The sequence below is a fragment of the Macadamia integrifolia genome, chromosome 9 (assembly GCF_013358625.1).
Source record: "Macadamia integrifolia cultivar HAES 741 chromosome 9, SCU_Mint_v3, whole genome shotgun sequence".
NCBI lineage: Eukaryota > Viridiplantae > Streptophyta > Magnoliopsida > Proteales > Proteaceae > Macadamia > Macadamia integrifolia.
In genome coordinates, this window is record NC_056565.1 from 16,579,720 (window position 1) to 16,601,187 (window position 21,468).

The 21,468-nt window shown below is 38.6% G+C and overlaps 2 protein-coding genes and 1 pseudogene across 3 annotated transcripts in view; 1 reads left to right on the forward strand and 2 right to left on the reverse strand.

Moving 5' to 3' along the window:
* LOC122088901 (tyrosine-specific transport protein-like) overlaps nt 1–21,468 on the reverse strand; it is a 106,375-nt gene that overhangs the window by 34,746 nt on the left and 50,161 nt on the right. The gene's annotated exons all lie outside the window — the stretch shown is intronic.
* Nucleotides 3,664–15,040, forward strand: LOC122088903 (annotated as a pseudogene).
* On the reverse strand, nt 19,161–21,130 carry LOC122088900 (probable xyloglucan galactosyltransferase GT17). The gene has a single exon (XM_042658263.1). It carries the CDS (start codon nt 20,798–20,800, stop codon nt 19,346–19,348), a length of 1,455 nt encoding a protein of 484 aa, XP_042514197.1. The 5' UTR covers nt 20,801–21,130; the 3' UTR covers nt 19,161–19,345.

Genomic DNA, 21,468 nt, shown 5'->3' on the forward strand with positions numbered 1-21,468 from the left:
CCCCTACCGTCAGTCTCTGTTAGGGAATATGCCTTAAGTGCTTACATCAGTTGAGTTATTATTATTTTTTTTATACAAAAATACCCTCCTAAAAACCAAACTACCAAGTATACCCTTTATTACTTCACAACCCTCGCATTCCATCGTCTTCTTCCCCAAATTGCAAAAGGCAACAATGGTGAATCCCTGTAGAACACAACAATTGCTCAAACCACAAAGCACCTATAAGAATCATATGACAAGCAGCGAGGATGAGCTTCCTTTGAGATCGAAGGTGCACTCTTTGTCCCCAGGTTAACATAGAGCCATCTTGGGGACAAGAATGAGCTTCCTCAGCTTCTTATGATCTACATAGTCCACTCAAAATTGCAAATCCTCTTCCTTTACTAACCAATGAACTCAGATGAACACACTCAAACCAAAACCCTAGAGCTCAATACAGAGCAAAATTAACCACAAAGATCCAATCTTCCACTCCCGTAATCTAAAACCACTACAGCAAAACCGCATCATAACTTGCAAGTCACCAAAAACTACCCTAAATGAACTCAACAAACATACAACCCAATTCCCCTCCCAAGAAAAGAAAAAACCACAGAATTAAATGCAATGGTTAAAGAAAAAGCAGAGCTTCAAAAGGATTGACACCCAAGAGATTCTTAAACCACCTCAGAGCCATTAGTCATAAATATAGTCTGCAAAAGGATTTCCAGAACTCCCTGAGACAATGTTGATTTCATAGTATCCACACTATTGTTACCTCTTAGCTCCTTAGTTTCTCACAGATTGATATCTTATTGACAAACATATGGTTGGTTGTCAATGTCAGGACCTTTATGTGGGCCCAACTGATACCGAGGATCAATTGGGCCCAAGCGGTTATAAACCCATTCTGATTAGGAAACTCTTAACTCAATCCATTGTGGGAGTGAACTAGGGTTTTATCAATTCTATTATAAATAGAAACCAATGGTTCTTGCATCTGTCACTTTAAACCCTTCATGGTTTTGGAAGCACAGACACCCCTCACAGGAGTAGTGCGTATGTGAGAAAATTTCAATGGTGAAAGGCTACAAAAGATCTTAGCGGATGGAACTCCATTGTGTAGTTCTTTATTGTCATCTTCATTAGATTGTTCTTCATTATTCAAGGGACAGTTCCACGCTCAATGGTATTCCTCTTTTCTCCTATTTGAGTCTCTTCTCTATTTGTGTTCTAGCTACTAGGGGGATTAGATCATGGTTTGGGGACCTATTTTCTCCATGATTTTGATTCGATCGTGCTCTTGCTTCTCTATGTGGATTCTTTATAAAGGGTTTGGGATTCGAAACCAAAGGCAGTCCTAGCTGTCAATGTCTCCGTTTTTTATCTGTGCAAATGCAGCTAGGAGCTTATTGTCTCACATGCAAATAGATGTCTCACAATTGCTCTATCATTCATTAATTTCTTCATGGTTAAGGTAGGCTTAGAGTCATAGCCAAAGGCAGGCTTAGAGTCACAGTACATATGCAAGGACCTCATTCTAAAAAAAATATAGATGATTCATCTTGATCAAGTTTGACTCGTCCAATTTGAAAAGGGCAAATCAAAATAAAAAATAACCTGATTTGTCCAACAGTACTTGATTCTCCAAAATCCAAATTAGGTTTGGAAACTAGAGAAGCATTTGCAATAATCTCTGTACCTACCTGAACCAGAATCAATAATACACACATCCATCTAAAGTAAGCAAAGATGTGACATTATGTTAAAACTTTGAAACTGAAAGCAGAGTAGGGTTCCACCTTTAGTCCCCACTCCCTCTCACTGATCCATTCACTCTTTACCCATGTCAATATCAATGAATGATACAAAGTCCCAATGGGCCACAAGAAAATCATCTTTCCTTGCATCAAACCCCATTGGCCTACATATAATTTGTCGCTTCCTTTAGTTTTGTTCATTTTCGTTTCAGTCCCCAGTTGGATGGTGGAGAGACTCATGTTTTGGCCCAAGGAGTTTCTCATTTTGCATCTCCTTGGTTTGATGGTTGCAACCACCTTGCTGTCTTGTAAATCCTTGTCCTCTTGCGAGGAATCTTTCTTTCTCTCTTGATTTTCTTTAATAAAATTTATTTTTGAATATAAGAGCGTGTGTCAGTATAAATCCTATTATTATTTGTTTTTATTTTCGAGGCTTTTCTTGAATTTGAATGTATCTCACAACCCCAAGGAATTCGAGGAAGGGGTCATTTCATTTTTTTATTCGAAAAAATACTGAATAAGTTCAAGAGACGAGAGAATTTATTATGTGAAAAGAGTATAAACAAATCTATATAAGGCATCATAACCGAGATGAATAGTAAGATGAAGTTTTTCTTCATTGGTGGCTAAACGATGGAACCCCTTATTGTCTGGGGTCATGGTGGGCCCTGGTGAATCTTAAGAAAAGTCGATCCTAAATGGTGAAGTAGACATCAATCCTTTCTTATAGTATTCTTGTTTCTTCCCCGACTTCATTTTACGCGATTCTTCCTTATCCAAAAAAAAAAAAATCCCTTTCTGGTTTCTACTGCTTTACGCCATTGGTGTCTTTTTGAAAAGGATTACTTGTGAAAGCAACAACCCACCACTACCTTTCTCCTCTCCAACTAGCCCACTATTTCCTGGTTTGGGGATCTATTTTCTCCATGAATTTGATTCGATCGTGTTCTTGCTTCTCTATGTGGATTCCTTATAAAGGGTTTGGGATTCAAACCCAGAGACAGTCCTAGCTGTCAATGTCCCCGTTTTTTATCTGTGCAAATGCAGCTAGGAGCTTATTGTCTCACATGCAAATAGATGTCTCACAATTGCTCTATATTCATTAATTTCTTCATGGTTAAGGCAAGCTTAGAGTCACAGCCAAAGGAAGGCCTTTTAGAACTGCAACAACAATTACAGTCACTGTAGTAGCAAAATAGTCCATAAGTTCCAATGCATCACTTGAGGACCATTTTTTCAACTTATTGTTTAATGCCTTCTCAACCTTATTTTTTTTTCCGCTAATGACAGGTATCCAGGTCTTTAGCCTGACTAGTCCCACGGACCCATACTGACTCGACAATCACATAGATCGGGTCATACTAGGGTTGAATGAGAACCATTCAATTTTTATTGAAAGCAGTGAAGATCACTAAACACCCTGTGTGAGTGTCGACATAAAACCTTACAGTTAACAAAAAAAATAAAAAATAAAAATAAAAATTATAAGAATAGCAAAGCCCAAACCAATCTTTCCAATAATAATAGCAACAACAAGTATCAATTAGGCGGGATGAAGCTCAATTTTGGTGATGGAGCATGATCACCGGAATGGAGCACTCGCAAGGAGGAGCACGATCATCGGGATGGGGTAGTCGCAGGGATGGAGCACAATGCCTTCTCTTTCAGTATTTGGTCCTCTGTTGTCCACAGTGAAGGGTTAGGGCACAATGGGTTTGAATTCATGAATTTTAGGCTGAAGGGTAAACTAGTCTACTTAAATCCGCGCTTAAGAGACTGACCGTAGGAGGTCTGATTCCAATTGGCAATAATATGGTTACGTAGTAATGTTGGGTATGTTTTGTTAATAGCAGCATTAACGGTGGCACTGTAAGTCTTCCTAATTTTAATGATGGCTCTGCAGTCTCCACTCACTACCATCATCTACCAACAACATTACCAGCACCAACAACATTACCAGCAGTCCTTCAAAGTTTAAAAAGAGAGAGAGGATAACAAGATCGGAGGTACCCACGTCCCACAAGGAGTTAGGTGAACCATATACCTTTCCTCCAAATCTTCAACCTCTTTATTAATAGAGGTGGTTTTTTCTCATCTTCCTGTCTCCTCTGCTATCATTGTATAATGATAAAACCGGACGACGAGTGGGAGAAGAAAGAAGAGAACTCATTCTCCATTTGAATCCTCCATTAGAGTTTCAGAATCTTTGGTATCCTTCCATTGATCAAAATGGAATTGTTAGAATCACCCACTATAGAGGTAGTGGTATTGCCGTCGCTCTTGTCGCCATAGTCGCGGGTGCTGCTTATTTTTATCTCAATAAGAAACCCAAAGGTATGAGCTTCAGTTAAGCCCATTTGAGTTTAAATCATTGTCTCCCTTTTTTAATTGGGATTTAAGAGCAGTTGGAGTACTTTGATCTCTGCATCTCTGATCCTCAATTAATTTGCTGAGGTTGCATCTTCAACGACTTTCACTGCTCATTTTTATTGCAGTTCTCCCAATTTTTTGCAGATTTTCTTCCAATTGGTGATACTGGGTCTTTTAGCTCCCAAAATTAAGTGTTAGTTGCATTGTATGGATCTATTAGTGGAACGGATAGTTTGTAACTAAGTTTTTTCTCTGAGTGAGTGATTTATTATTCATTTTCGTGATTTTTTCTCACCTGAATGTTGAATTGTCTTGTTGATCTGTTTTACTTGACAAAATGAATATAATGTGTCGATTCCTACATGCTTGATATCTATTCCTTATTAACATCTTAATTTTTGAATGTTGGCTCTGAGATTCTGTTATTCCTAAGAATGCAATAAGGTTGGATGCTTGCATTTTATAATAGTAAATTATGTGATGCTGAGGTTTTTCACATTTCTATATTAGAATACCGATCTACCACAGTATTGACTATGAAATGAGAAATTAGTTGTTTATTCAGTAAGCAGATCCTCTTTTTCACAGCACACAGTTCTGTGGCAATTTGTCCTCGATCAGTATTTGATATGCTTGCTTAGATTTTGAAGAAGTTTCAGGGTTTCTCAGTGTTGCCTTAAGTAGATTTTCATTTTTGATAGGTTATTCATAATTGTCAAGGCATTGGAATTGTGGAACTGCCAAAACTAAAGTTACACACTACATACCCTAATTCATCCTCCACATGTACTAGTGTGTTTAATTTGTCCAATGGGTTATAGGGCCATGGGCTAATTTACTATTGTGATGGGCCAATTCTATAAGACCAAATATTAGGGATTTCTATTTTGTCAAAGTTCTAGAATATCTTCCTATGAAGTTTCCTATTTTTCAATTTTCCATGAAGTTATAAATAATGAGTAGGGGAGCATGCCTACTACCAATGATTTTAAGATTTAAACATAGTTTTTGCTTGTTAGTTCTGTGAGTTCAGAGTTCTTTTACTGTGAGATGAAGTGAAGCCCAAAGTAGCTTGGTGGCCAAGTTGAACTGGTGAGATGATAGTCAAGTTCTACGTAGGAAGCCTAGTTCATATCCTTCTTCCACTTTTCAAGCTCAGTGTTTTCTAATCCCCCCATCCTCGTGCATACAAGGTCAGTTTCTATTGTTCTCAATTTGCTATTCTGTTTACTAAGACATTAACCATTGTTAGTCTTCTTCTCAAGTTTTATACTGATTTCTAGTGCCAACATATCAGCAACTCAATCCCATCAAACTAAAGTTCTGTTACCATTTTTTTGTTACAACTCTTCTCCTTTGTTTCTATTCTCTACTAGTTATTAATTGTTAATGCACTTGCTATTTCTATCCTCTTTAGTTATTCAATCTATTCTCTATTTTATTTTTTTTTGTTGAGTTTGACTTGCTATTTTCCAGTAGTTATCAATCTGGACTTGCTATTGCAGTCTCTATCTAATTCTATCTCTTGTTTCTAATTTTAATTTTAGTTTCTATTTTTTACCTACTAAATATGTTAGTTGCAAATTTGATAGTTACTAATTTCGGCAACTTGCAATTTATGAGTTTCTAAATCAAGGGTGCTATTTGGGAAGTTGCTAAATTCTGGTTTCAATTTTGAGTCACTATTCCTTAAGATTTTGAAGGTGGACCTTGATAAAAAGTTAAGGTTGCTCCATTGTGACCATGTGGTTACGGGTTATAGTCAGGAAACAGCCTCTCCGCGAAGAGAGGGTAAGGCTGTGTACATGATGACCCTCCCCAGAATCGGCAGTGGTGGGAGCCTCATGCAATGGGTACGCCCATTTTTAATCCTTACGATTCTGGATTACATGAGGTTTTCTGACTAATCACTTCGGTGATTGGAATACCCCATTATGTAAACAGAATTGGATGGGCCAGAGTTCAATGTCCACTTCAATGGATTGATTGGATCCATGAGCATGTACAACAATGAGGGATTCTTCCATGTGGTCCCCAGACATCCTCCAATGCCAGATATTCCTAAGGAATTAGATCCAGCAACATTCAAAAGTGGAAGACGATCCTACACCTCAGTCGGGTATGCCAAGCCAAGTTTGCAACAACATGGGCTAGATATTCCCTGGATGTTGCTTGCACGAGTATGCTTGTCTTGCAATGTTGCATGTTGAGAATATAGTAATGACTATTTCTTATCTTTTTGCTAGTGGTTTCTTTTACATCTTTATAAATGGATGTACAAGACGAGTATGCTCGTCTTGCTAGTGGGTTTGTTTGTTAATTTCTGTTTTTTTTTTGGAGGGGGGAGGTGGTGGGGGTTTTCAAATTTGGGATTCTTCCCTTTTTTTTCTTTTATTTGGTAGAAAGAATTTTAGTCCTTTCATGTGTATACAGTTTAGTACCATGAGAATTCATTGTGTTTAACTTAGATGTTACTTTGTTAACCCTGTGCTAATTTACTAACACAGTAATGTATGTTTGTAGGTTGTTTAGATCCAGAGAACTTCAAGGAGTTCAAGCTTGTGAAGTGGACTCAGCTTAGCCATAATGTTGCTGAATTTCGGTTTGCTCTTCCTACACCTACTTCAGTGTTGGGACTTCCAATTGGACAACAAATAAGTTGCAAGTATGTTTTGTTGTCTTCATCTTCAGTTTTTTCGAATCAAGCATTTTAATCAGAAAATGTTTTAGATATATTAAAGTCAGGACAACACTTGCATTTTTAATCTCTTTTCTGAACAATATATAAATTGCAAGTATGTTTTGTTATCTTCATCTTCGATTTTGTCTAATTGAACATTTTAATCAGAAAATGTTTTAGATATATTAAAGTTAGTAAGCATACAACTTTGTGATCTGTTTCTGGTGGACCTGAATTCTAAAATGTTGAATCTATAGGAGTCTTTCTGGCCATCATCTGATGCATTGCACCTTGGTGTCTTATACCAAAAAATCATCTTAATCAATAGCACATTAGTATTAATCTTTCGATTTTCTGCTTTTGATCATATTTCATCAATTAAATGATAAGCACGGTGATAAGGATTGTCTTAGTAATAAGAATTGCTCTTCCTTTCCCTCTGCATTTGTCTCACTTATATGCCACTATTGGTTAGGGAATCTAAAGTTTGATTACCATAGTAAATGTTTGCTATTCTCTTGAACAAGGGAATGGATAGCAATGGTGAGGATGTAATTAAACCTTATACTCCAACTACTTTGGACTCAGATGTTGGATATTTCGAACTAGTTATAAAGGTACATGTTGTCTGACTACTTTGTTCAATTTTTACATCTTAGTGCTTTTCTGTGTCTGATTTATAGACTTAATCTATGATTTTGATTTTTTTGCTCAATATAGATGTATCCTTAAGGAAGGATGTCCCACCATTTCAGACAGATGCGTGTAGGTGATTACCTTGCTGTAAAAGGACCGAAGGTATATTTTTTTGCATTTACTGTTGGACTTTATTTTAAGGCTATTGTGGGTTTTATTTTGCTTCTTTATGATCCACACTGTTTGTGCTGTTCACACTACACCTTGGACCACACATCTTTATTAACACACACACATCTCAATTTTATTTAGAGGTGCTCCATGAATTTAAATCTTAATTTTCTCACTCTCTCACTTGCTCTCAATGAAAAGAAAGTGGTCATATAAAAAACTAATCTTTGTGGTTGTATCACAGCTTGATGCTTCAGGGTTGTTTCAAGTATCAGCCTGGCCAAGTCAAAGATTTTGGGATGCTTGCTGGAGGCTCCGGTATTTCTCCAATGTTTCAGGTACATAGAGTTCTAAATGTGTCTGTTAGTCTGAAGTTTATCATTTCTTCGTGTGTATTCTACAAGACTTCAATTTTAGTATATATATATATATGGTTTCTCTTCCGGCTTCACTTCAGGTCACTAGAGCCATACTGGAAAACCCAAAAGACAAAACCAACGTGTATCTTATCTATGCCAATGTCACATATGAGGACATTCTTTCGAAGGTAAATGGTTGTTCTCTCTCTCTCTCTCTCTCTCTCTCTAGGTGCATGTTATTATCTATAGGCACAGCTCTGCATGGTTATTTCTAAAAGAAAACCATTGTCATCAGGGGGGAAAAGAAAAGAATATTATATTCAACCCCCGGCGACCCCCCCCCCCCACAAAAAAAAAAAGAAAAAAAAAAATTAAATAAAAAGAAGAAGAAGAAGAAAGACTTGACATCACAGTGATTCCAAAACAAGAACCGAGAAAAATAGGGACTTGATTCAAATAACTCATATTTGTGCAGAAAGAACTGGATGGCCTTGCAAGGAATTACCCTGACCGCTTCAAAGTCTACTATGTTTTGAATCAGGTCTGTTTCCTTACTTTCTTTGGCATTTCTTCAAAATTTTTGCATCTTTGTGATCTTAGAAGCACTGTGATTTAGGTGCCCTTGATTTCATTCCTTGTTTTATTTTTCTTGTAAAGTTTATGGTGTCTATATATTTAGGATGCTTCTATTGTTACTGAAGAATTCAACCTTCCTATGCCGTACATGTAGTGTCACATTATCCAAACAAGGTGACTGGGTCCACTTTTGGTTCAGAAGACCTTGCTAACACAAATTTTCCTGCGGGTGATTTTGTAAACTTGTCAATAATGCTATAATTATGCTTTTCATAAATATACTTTGTGCTTCAAGATAAAATATTTATTTCAGATAATAACTTTGTACCCTTTTGATCAAACATTTGGCGGAGTATATCTCCTCAATTGAATCACTATGTTTTCCTAAACCCCTTATGCATGATTCATATGTGTATGGCTGTGAGATACGTGTTAAACAATATATTTTCCCTAAACAGCCCATTCCTGTAGGTAATTTTCCTTGTGTATCATAGTTGTCATGGCATCTAGGTGACCCAAGGTGTTGGAGGGGCCTGGGCACTAGGCTACCAAGGAATCCCAGGAGACCAACACCTGAATGCCTAGGCGGTGCCTTGACAGCTATGATTTGCGACCCTGAGTAATGAATGATTTAGAGGCCTCCCATTCTTAAACCAGCCTGTTTGCAATGTTGAGGGTATACCCAGCAACTTGGGTTCAGTAAGGTCACTAACAATGAATTTGGGACATCATAGCCACAGGCTCAATTTTTGTCCAAGTGAGATCTGGACTGGTCCTTGGCATTGTTCAAATTTCCTCTTTTTTGATTCTCTGGGATAGCAAGGGCTTAGGTTTTGTACAGGTTTTGGGTGAACCAACACTGACCAACTGATCCTTACATCAACCTAAACCCAGCCTGTATAATTTGGTAGAGGGTAAAGACAATGTGACTGAGTTGGGCTGGGTCAAGAGTTAGTGTCAAAAAGTTGTATACGAATACAGAATATATCTATGAATGCTCAATACTCATGGCTAAAATTTTGGTTTGACATAACACCTGAACTGCCATGGGTTCACAAAAGCAATACCTGAATCAGTAACCAAATGAAGTCTTAACCTACTTCATTGCCATCCCTGAGAGGAGGGTTGAGGTTGGTGGGATCACCTTATTTTCCTTTTTTTTTTTTCATGGTCGAAGTTTGTCAATATTAATCATTTATGTAAGAGTTGCATGCGGTAGAAAATTGTTGGGGTTAATGGTGGAGTATTTGGCCATCTAGTATTCATAAGTGTTCACTTTCTTTGTGTTGTTTTCTAGTTTCTTATTAATCCTATTTTTATAAATTAATTATGATGCCTTGTGTATTTGCTTTTGGTAAGAAAGTAAATGTCATCAAAATAATGTTCCAGTAGTTTGATGTAAAAATGACCTCCGAAATGGGATTAATTGGTGATTTTTTTTTTCTCTAGCCTATCTAACTGCCTAATAGGACTTTAATGACAGCTACAAGAGAGAGAGAGAGAGAGTGAGTGAAAGGGGGGGGGGGGGGGAAGGATCCATGATCTCTCGTGAGCCTGCATTCTACTGGCAATGCACCAACCAACTGAACAAGTAGTTTTCTGCAATTGGTGAATTGGGATGCTTAAATAGATGCCTTGCATTTGTAGCACTTGTTTTTGCTTCTGCTATTGAAGGAAATATGTGGTTTTAAGCTTCTTAGTCTCTGACTATTTATTTTCCCTGTGATTCTAAGCATGGATATCATCTATCCTAATCCTACTTGGGGATGGCAGTGGGGTAGGTTAAACGAGAGGCCCATTCCAACTCACACCTAAGGGGATGGATCCAATATGACAAATATCAGGTTTAGAGTAGGTTTGGATTTTAAAATAGGAAAAATCTTGTTGTAACCCTAATGCAGGAGTAGATTACAAGTAACTAACTCCGCAGTTTATAACCCCAAACAATACAAATAGGAGCAAGAAACAAAGAAATAATATCATCAAATAAACCCCCAAGGATACAATACCCATATAGGAGCAAAATCATCCCAAAACCTAACCCGATAAGAGAGAGAAAGACCTTCTATAGAGCTGGAGAGAGAAAGGTGCGGCCAGGTCTGTGGGAGTCCGATTGAGCAGCAATGAGGGTCGATTGGCTTCAAGAACAAGAACTCTTTGGCTGGTTGATTTTGATTTTGTATGCTTTAACAGGTCTGAACTTATAATAATAATAAACAGAAAATAAAAATAGAAAAAGAAGAATCAATGGAGGGTTGAGAATGGTGAAAGAAAATAAAGGAATGGGTATCTCACCCCTCAGGTTTTGGGTATCACGCCCCTCAAAGGTTTAGGCATCTCACCTCTCAATAACAGTTTTTTTAGCTAAAGAGTGATCACTCAATAATTTATTCATTCAAATATGAAATTATAACTATAGGCTCCTCTATTTATAGAGAGCAGAATAGCAATCAAACTACTACTAGGAGCTAGTTTTTCAATAGGACTAGACACTTCTACTACAACTAGGAGCTAGTTTCCCAATAGGGCTGGACACTCCTACTACAACTAGGAGCTAGTTTCTCAATAGGACTAGACACTCCTACTACAACTAGGAATTCAAAATAGGACTAGGACTTGACTTTATGACTCCAACATGGAGTAGGACTAACTAACTAATAGTCCATATTTGACTTTATAACCGATCAATGGCTTAATGGGCCTTTTTTGAATTAAATAGCAACTAACTAAACTAATGAATTAAATCCCATAGAAATTTCTACCTTCTATCCATAATTTAGGCCCATTGAAGTGGCTCATTTCAAAGAAAACCCATAGGATCAAAGGGTCAACACATACATAACACAACCCAAAGCTTATTTACAATAAAATAAGCTCAAGTGACTTATCTACATCAACTCACCCTCTCTTAGAAAAAATCCGTCCTCGAATTTTGTAGAGTGTGAGGGTGATTATATCATGGTGCATGTCCCTCTTCAAGCTGCAGAAAAATTCAGGTAGCTCTTTAATAATAAAGATGTAGTCTAGAATGTGAGGAACTCAATCTTCAAGATACTTTAATGGGATGACAAACTCCACATGCTCAACTTCAACATCTTCGGATGTATCCATAGGGTAATCTACATATGCACCTTTGATCTCTTCTAACTTCAATGCAACATAAAACTCTTTTGGTTCATTTATCTGGTGGTTTTCAACCGGTTCCATTGATAGTTCAAACACAACTTCATTCTTGAACTTCTTAGGATCTTCCTCTTGGCTGTTCACAATCATCACAGTTGTTGTAGTGTCAAGTTCCTCAGTCTTAACCTCATTGTCCATTGTGGCAACCTTGTTGCTTTTGACTTCTTTCACATGAGTCTCATTGATGGGAATATCAATGACTAGTTCTTCCTCAATAATAGGAATGACTGAAAAATTTTTAACATTAACCTCAACTTTTGACTCTAGTTCACTGGTCAGAGGTGTCTTCTCTTGTTTCTCCTTCGTAATAGAGGTTAATAATTCTTTCATGCTATTTATCAAGTGTGGGTGGCTTTTGGACATCTGGTGGAAGGAAGTACATATTTCGTTCATGTTCAGATAGGTACATACCTGCCAACTCATATTGCATCTTGTCCCACGTTCTAGGTTTACATTCTTGAGCTTGAAGTTGCCTTTCACGGACTCTCCATTGCATTCGAACACAATCACTCATCTAGGAACATGCATATTGACGTTTTTGTGTCTCTGTTAAGTTGTAGTTTTCAAAGTACATGTCTAATTCACGCATCCATTCAAGGAATTCCCTATGAAAATAACGTGGTTGATCATTAGATTGGGCAATAGTAGATGTATTCTGATGGGAATCCTATGGAGGGAAGAGCCTTCTTTGAAAATATATAGGGAGGTATTGTGTCACTAACTCGTACTTCATCTCTTCCCAAATCCTAGGCTCATGTCCTCGAACTTGGAGTCACTTTTCATGGACTCTCTACCAATCTCTAGCATGACCAATCAACCGGAAGCAAACAACTTGAAGCTTTTGTGTCTCTGTCAAGTTATAGTAGTCAAAATATTCCTTTAGAGAATCTAACCAATCAAGGTTGTAGAATGTATCCCTTTGTCCAGCGAAGTAACGAACTGATGGAACCATCTTCAGTTAGGCTTTGATAGATTGTTTGGAGCTTTCTTCAATTGTAGCTCTGATACCACTTAATACAGGAGTAGATTACAAGTAACTAACTCTGCAGTTTATAACCCCAAACAATACAAATAGGAGTAAGAAACAAAGAAATAATACCATCAAATAAACCTCCAAGGATACAATACCCATATAGGAGCAAAACCAACCCAAAACCCAACCCGATAAGAGAGAGAAAGACCTTCTATAGAGCTGGAGAGAGAAAGGTGAGATCAGATCTGTGGGAGTCCGATTGAGCTGCATTTTTGGGTGTAGATAGTCCCTTGAGAGGGTATAAAAACCCCCAAATATGAAGGGCTTCTGACGGCTGGTTATGGAGTTATGTGATTTCTTGATTTTCAGACCTAGGAGAGAGAATGTGAAGAATTCTGCAGGAACAACTTGTCTTCTTCAGATAACCTTCAAGAGAGGATCGATTGATCTTCTTAGAGTATAGAACTAGCCCTCCAAATGATCTGCAGATCAGACCTCAAACTTGGGCAGTAATGAGGGTCGATTGGCTTCAAGAACAAGAACTCTTTGGCTGGTTGATTTTGATTTTGTATGCTTTAATAGGTCTGAACAGAAAATAAAAATAGAAAAAAGAAGAATCAATGGAGGGTTGAGAAGGGTGAAAGAGAATAAAGGAATGGGTATCTCACCCCTCAGGTTTTGGGTATCACACCCCTCAAAGGTTTAGGCATCTCACCTCTCAAAAACAGTTTTTTTAGCTAAAGAGTAATCACTCAATAATTCATTCATTCAAATATAAAATTATAAGTACATAAGCTCCTCTATTTATAGAGGGCAGAATAGCAATCAAACTACTAGGAGCCAGTTTCCCAATAGGACTAGACACTCTTACTATAACTAAGAATTCAAAATAGGACTAGGACTTGACTTTATGACTCCAACATGGAGTAGGACTAACTAACTAATAGTCCATATAGGACTTCACAACCGACCAATAGCTTAATGAGCATTTATTGAATTAAATAGCAACTAACTAAATTAATGAATTAAATCCCGTTTTTCTGCCTTTTACCCATATTTTAGGCACATTGAAGTGACCCATTTCAAAGAAAACCCATGGGATCAAAGGCTCAACACATACATAACACAACCCAAGGCTTATTTATAATAAAATAAGCTCAAGTGACTTATCTACATCAAACCCAGTTGGTGAAAAAGAAGTTGTAACCTTACTATTTTTTCCCCTTTCAAGCATAGCACACTTCTTTCAATGGGGGGTAAAATACTGTCATTTTACATGTATATTCAGAAAACGTGCAAGACAAATACGGCCCTTGAAAATGATATAATGGTTAATTACTTTCAAATCATTTTGAAAACCATACTTTACCTGACTTAAAAAACCTTTGGTTATAAGACAATGTGCAATTAAAAGAAGGTTACAACATCTCAATTCACTACTTTGGTTAACAAGTTGCACCCTCTGAAAAAAATATACGGAGCGCTGCCTGCCCTGCCCTGCACTACCTCAATATGTTGGAATCTGCTGCTTTGCCTTGTAAAATTGAAAGTCATCTACAATGTCCCATGGTCACGGCAGGGCCAGGTTGAGAAATATCTAAAATGGTGGGGGTTGGGGTTTTGCTGAACTCATCCCCACCCTGCTCTGCCCTCCTTGCCATCCCTAGTGCTAGTTGACTATAGTTCTCTTTTTCTTATTGGTTTTAAATAGCTACCTATCATCCTCTGAGGTGTGGTTGTTTAAATCTTCTGTAGCCTCCTGAGGTGTGGAATGGTGGTGTTGGTTTCGTCTCTAAGGAAATGATCAAAACCCACTGCCCATCACCTGCACCTGATATTCAGGTGAGAGGAATACTATTTCTCTTTCTGTGCATTGATTTGAATATTCTGTTCATTCTCTTTTTTACATACTTGTATCTGTTGTTCGCATAATTGATTTTTTCAGGTCTATCCATTTAGATCTGATCCAATAATTTGCAGATTTTGAGGTGTGGCCCACCACCCATGAACAAGGCCATGGCTGCACACCTTGATGACCTCGGATACCCCACAGAGATGCAGTTCCAGTTTTGAGTTTTTCCTAAGTTTTTTCATTTTAATCCTCTTGAAGATCTTTTATTCCCCTTATTTTTCCCTTGCATGGTTTGATCTATAGATGTTTTAGTTTCTACATTCTCCTTTGAAATTCCTTAGCATGAAAGCTGTTGGAGAATTAGGTTCTGCTTTAGCACATAGATGTCGGCCTTCTGCTGAATATATGCAATTGCCAACTTATAGTAGCTAGAAGACGGTTCAGGTAATATTGTAGTGTAAGTTTCTTGTTATAGTTGTATGATCAGAAGTTTCCAAATCCTGGCATTATGATGGGTCTCAAAGAGTAATCTAACCTTATGTTCAGGTATATCTCTAAGTTGTCAAAGGAAATTCTAGTTTTCAAATAAATATGAAAGAAGTGGAAAGATGTTTAAGCACATCATATGTAAAACTAAACCAGCATGAGATGTCCACATCCATGAGGCAGATTGTTGTTTCTTTGAATCTAGAAAGTATGAATTGGGGAAGTATTGGTAGGAGAGACCTTGGCCACCCATAACCTATCAGGATTTGTTGAGAGTCTCCGGCCTAATCTAGCAGAAGAGTTGTATTATGATCTGAACTAGACCTAAAACCCAACCATCCCTTGGATATTTCAATAAACAAACACTCAGAATTTGAGACAAAAGGCCTTCCCATTTTTATGCTTCCGAAGGAATTGAGTTTGAAGCCAATCCAACCTTTCTTGACAAGACAGATTTTTTCATCCATGAAGAAGACATCCAAATGGTAGGAATAGATGATGCCATGACCGATTTAATTAAAGTGATTCGGTTTTAGTTTTACCTAAAAAATCTTGCATCAAATCAAATTGAACCGTCTACTTTGGAACCGAACCGATTAACACCCTTAGGTAAACCTCCTTGTGGTGAAAGAAAATTCTTCCTGAAGTAAATGGGGAAAAACAAAACCTAATTTTCAAGCTATGATTTAACAAGCACATATCCAACATGATTTTCCAAGAAAGAATACCTAAAACTAAAAAAAGTTGGGAACATAGGTGTGGCAACAAGCACAAATTAAGGTTTACCCTTAACCCCAAGCAGTAGTTTCTGATATCCAATTATAGAACCAACCAATGATAGCCCTAGTCAATTCACAATAACAAGACCATGGTCCAGGCTAGGGGTGTCAAGCGGTCAGGTCGGGTAGGTCTCAGTCGGGCCTAGTCGGGCTCGATCAATTTCTAAAGCTACATCGTGAACGTCTGTTTAGCTAAACAGGGTTAGCTAGCGTGGGCATGGTACGGTTGATAATCTGGCCGATCGATCTTGGGCTTTAATTGGGCTGCCATAAACAGGTCTTAACTGGGCTATAGACCTATTTAACTTTAAACGGGCTTTAAATAGGTCCTCTTTTTTCTTGGTCTTTTAAATGTGCTTGAAAATGAATACCAATAAAATGAGGTAAAGATGGGCATGATAAAAAAAAGATCCCATAATTAAAATGGATTAAGCCAAAGATGGGCAAAGCAACTAAGTTACTAAGGTTCTCAGTATTTAACCCATGAAACTCAAATCAATTAAACTATAGCTATATAACCCAAGTTTAGCAAGTTCAAATCAATTAAAAATGCCTAAAAAAGATGAATGTTCAGATCACAATCACCATCTCAATTGTACATATCATATAGCTTTAGCACTAAATACAAATAGTATTAAAAAAAAAAAAAAAAATACAAGTAGTATTAAAGGGGTCGGGCTAGGTCGGGCTTAAAGGAGTTAGTTCGAATCAGACTTGTAAATGTGTTGGGCCAATCGGGCGCTCGTCCAGCTAGGTGGCTACATCGTGTACTACCTGTTTATAAATGTGGCAGGCTCAAGCTCGACATGTTTATTAATAGGTCCGGTCAAGGTTGGGCCATAAACGTGTTAGGCTCGATCGGGTCAACTGGTGCGGGCCTGGAATTGACACCCCTAGTCCTAGCTAATAGACCATCAATATATCAATCAATAAAAGACCTGGTCGGAGTACTTTTATCAACTTTCATTACCCTGACATTAAATCATGCCTTATCCACATTTGTAAACACCCCAAGCATGCATGGTCATCTTTGATGAGACCGACCTCCTATCTCATGAGGAGTTATGGTCTAAGCAATCCATATACCCTACCCCACGTGTAGTACCAATCATCCACGTGAGACCTAGGTCATGTGTCTGATCATAGGACAGTGACGTCCATAACTATTTCTAAACCTAATCATAGCTAACAAGCTTGACCAAGGTTGGGTTAGATGGTTATCTTACCATGGGTTGACTATGGTTAAGTTAACTGTTACAAGATTTGGTCTACCAATAGTAAGTAGGTCCACATCAACATAGAAAGCAATCGACTAGCCAATAGAAAGAGCCACCTACCTCTACATAAAGAACACTTGACGGATTTGCGGGGCAAGACTCTTAACACACTCAGAACTCTACATTCCTTTCTTCTCTTACTTATCTGAGACCTTCCAAAGTTCCATTCGAGTTAATTACTAATCTTTGTTGTGTAAGTCCGAATCGAGCCGGAAACTGCATCAATAGTTTCCTTACCCTTTTCCAGCGGGTAATCGTGGAAAATTGCCAATGCCCAAGTTGGAGATGGATTAATAGCTTGCTTGAGAAGATCCAATGATCTAACTTAGAATCAACCCACCAATAAATTCTCAACAAAATGGGTCCCATTACCATTACCTCTTCCTCTTTTCTTCTTGAAATAGAATTAAAGAAAAAAATAAATAAATCAGATATTCTCCTCCTGGAGAAGATAGAACAACAGGGCAACAGCTCATCGTTCCAGTTGTTTAAAAGCGACGTGGTTTGGTTAGCTGAGACCCTTCCAATTATGTAACTGTGCGGATTTCCGCCCTCAGATATTTATATATTTTTTCTTCCTCTTTGCCTTAATGTTTCCCACCCAATCACCAGCCAAACACGGGAGACAAATTGAATAACTACTGCGTTCCCATTCGGATAGAAAATGACAGGACCATGTCTTTTGCACAACCAGCCCTCGAGTTGCTGTAGGGGCCATCTCTTCCCCTGTATTTTTCTGGAAAAGATCGGTTCTTATTTGCACGGGACTGTATTAAAGTGGGGACCAATGCTAACTACTTAATAGATGTTTTTTGGGTTTCACAGGAGTGAGGATATAAATAGGGAATTTCCCTCCTGAAGTGTTTACAGCGCCTTGAGCGAACTTAACACTTAAATGTAAGAGGACTCAGTGTTTACAGCGCCTTGAGCGAACTTAACACTTAAATGTAAGAGGACTCGGTATGAGACCATATAGATAGATTACCATAACTCTTAGGAGGATTTATCCCATTCTAGGAAACACATCCCGATTCTTTACCTCCAATAATCTAGCGTCACTTCTTACCCTTGACCCCCTACTATACTTGAAAGTTGCCTTTATGTTTGGGTGCATGGTCCGGTGACTAGAGACAATTCTCTTACACTTTTTTTATTTGAGAAATAGCACTAATTTAGTTGTGTAGCACTTGTATTAATTTTGGGGCCAATGAAAATGCATATCCAAACATTCAACAGATGGGGACAAAGTGGTCATTTCACCTCCCCTATGTTTAAATCAAAAGCACATAACTGGATAGTATTATCTCTTTATCTCTCTTTTTTTTTTCTTGCTCTTCCCTAGAAGACCATTATCTCTTCTCCTTTCTTTGTGTAACAAACAAATAATCAGCGCACTTTAAAAAAAAATCCGAATGATGGAGTCAAATCATTGAATTAGATTGGAATCATCTGTAATTGATCCCAATTTTAGATGTTTTGGAGTGGTCAATTCTAGAGTTATTGGCAGGGGATCATAATTTTAGGTATTGATATCAGATCGATTGTATTAACTGTATCATATCAATATACCTGCCCGATCAGGGATCGGGTATCCACATCAAAGCAGTGCTAAAATCGTTTTAGGAAAAAAAAAAAAAAAAAAAAACTATTGATTTATGAAAAGTGTGGGCAAAGCTAAAAGTCCAGACAAATACTGATCGATCTGAGATCAGATCATATTTGTCTCAGGCCAATACTACGATACTCGAGAACGAAATTCTTCAACGAGATTGTTGAGTTTTCAAATCTAAAAGACTGTTTCTTAGAATTTTTTTTTTAAGATCAAATTGTTGGATTTTCAGATCTGAGGTGTCGAATCCTATCGATTCCAATCTGATCAGGACCGATTCAACTCTTGATTCGAAGTTTAAAATTCTTATTTGTCGTCATGTTGTTTGGCTGATTACCTTACTAAATTCTAAAAACGTCAACTTCAAATGACGAGGGAAATCGTGCTATCTAAAAAAATAAAGGAGGTTGATTTTGATTTTGATTTGATTCCCTTATAATAGAAGCATTATTGAAGAGAATTGGTCATAACGAATAATCTTCTTTTTGGTTTAGAAAAGAAAGAAAACAATCAATAATCTCTCACACACTTAAATGTCAAAAGAATTCTTGAATACAAGAATATAATATTCCCCTAAAACCTGGCGGAATGGACTGTAACGGATTGGAGAGAGAGAGAGAGAGAGAGAGAGAGAGAGAGACTTCTATGTGAATTAGGATGGCTTATGTACTAACTTAGACTGCACATGCTTTGACAACTCTTTAAGGGCCACATCCACGGCATCTTGAAACCCTAAATTCGTTGCATTCGGGTGTGCGTACGTGATCCTTGGTATCAGCTCGATCACTCTCTTTCTCATTTTTTTTATCTTTTCATTTGGAATCTTTGTTAGCACTTCTTCGATCTGTTTCGCATTTTCCTCCGCTATGTATACTGAGTACTCAGTGAGATCAGCTGGCAGGTACCATCCGTACTGAGTATACGCCGTGTGGGGTGAGAAGAAAACCGGGATGCACCCAGCCAATACCGAGTCAAAAGTGGATCGCCGAGTGAACGAGTCCCCCGGAGCTTGCATGCAAAATTGTGACACCCTCATCACCTTCATCACTTCCTCCGGCTGGTGACACTTGATCTCACCCGGTTCACATTTCAGGAGCTTACACCGAGTCGACTCGGTACATTGTCGGAGGATCTCATTCCTGATGGCCGCCTTCTCCAGTCCTTTCCGTGGGGCCCCCACGAAGGAAAAGAGGTAGGCCCGCTGGTTCCGCCTCATCTCGTTTTGCCACGTCAGCATCTCTTGAGATGACATAGGGTGGAAGTAAGAGGAGTAAGGGATACCGTGCTGGTTGCTCCCCTCCCAAGGGTGGCGTTCCACCGTCAGCACTGACATGTTTTTAACACGTGGCAAATTGAGGAGACAATTGGCACCGAAATCGGGAGCGTTAGGATTAGGATTCCTCATGAAATCCCACGCGGTTCTACCTAGGGCGAGGAAGTGGTCCCTACCATGATGCTTCTGCCACGCAGGCTGATGACTCACATGTTCCACGAGATCCATGGCCAGGCGATCACGTTCCTCTAGGTGGGTTTCGCGGAACTTGCTCGAGGCGTGAAGTCCGCCGTAGAAGGGGACGTAGAAGAGGTTGGCTCCGTCTGGATTGGTGGTCCGGCAAGGGTGGTTCTCCATACGGGCGTGAAAGATCATTTCAGCGATAAACTGATGGGTGGCGAACCAGTTGGGACCCATTTGGGATAAGGGCTGACCGAGACCTCTATTGGCGACGTGAGGGCACATGTCGGTGTAGATGTTGAGGTTCCTGCAGTCACTGAGGAGGCCAAGATTGAACCTGGGTGGTAGATCGTAGATGTAGACCCGTACATTTCCATCGCACACAGAGACTGGAGACTTTGCTACTGTAGTAGTAACGGACTGTCGGTGGGTAACAGTAGCGACAGTTGGGTGGGCTTTGGGATTGGTAGAATTAGAAGGAAAGAAGCAGAAATAAAGAAAAAGGAACCAGAGGAAAAGGAAAAGGAGGAATGAGAGAGAGAATTTGAGGAGGTTGTTGCTGTTGTTGGTTACATTTTCTTTGAACCTGAAGGGATAGCTTCTACTTCTGTCCACCACCGTGGAACTTGCAGATCGTAGCTTTCTCAACAACATTGTGGTATCAACTGCTGCTGCTGCTGGTGCCGGCGGCGGCGGCGGTGGTGGTGGTGAGGGGAAAATTAGGCTCTACAGTTGCTTTGTCGGTGAAAGAAGAGGGGGGAAGGGGTGGTAGTGAGAAAAGAAGGAAAGCAGGGAAAAAGCAGGGAAAGAAGAAAAGGAGATGGAGAGGAAAGAGGTCTTTGACTTTAGTGCGTTAAATTCGGTGCGATATGTTGGGTTGAGAACATAAATGAAATATGATATATTAGGAGTAATTTTAATAATAGGGGCCCCTTAATAATATAATAGAGGGAGAAGGTACGAAAAGCAAGAGTAGTTGATAGTTGATGGGATTTGTGCCAATTGTTATACGAACCATACACGTGTTTATTTGGAATGGAAAGAGCTTTTTTTTTTATGGTAAATTACTTAGAAACGCAAAGACAGGCATATGATTCTCCTTTCATTTCATTTCAGGTTTCAATTTATTGTCCTATGGTCGCGCTCACCAGTCGCCTAAGGTGGTCCCCCAATTTGTTTTCATTGAAAATATTGAGACTTTGTTCTATATTTTAGAGGGCAGGGACAAGATTGGGCTGGATGGAATAATCTTGGCTGTAGTAGTATAGCCAAGATTTTTGTTTTGATTTGTGGCTTGTTCCTTTATTTTTTTTTTGGGGGGG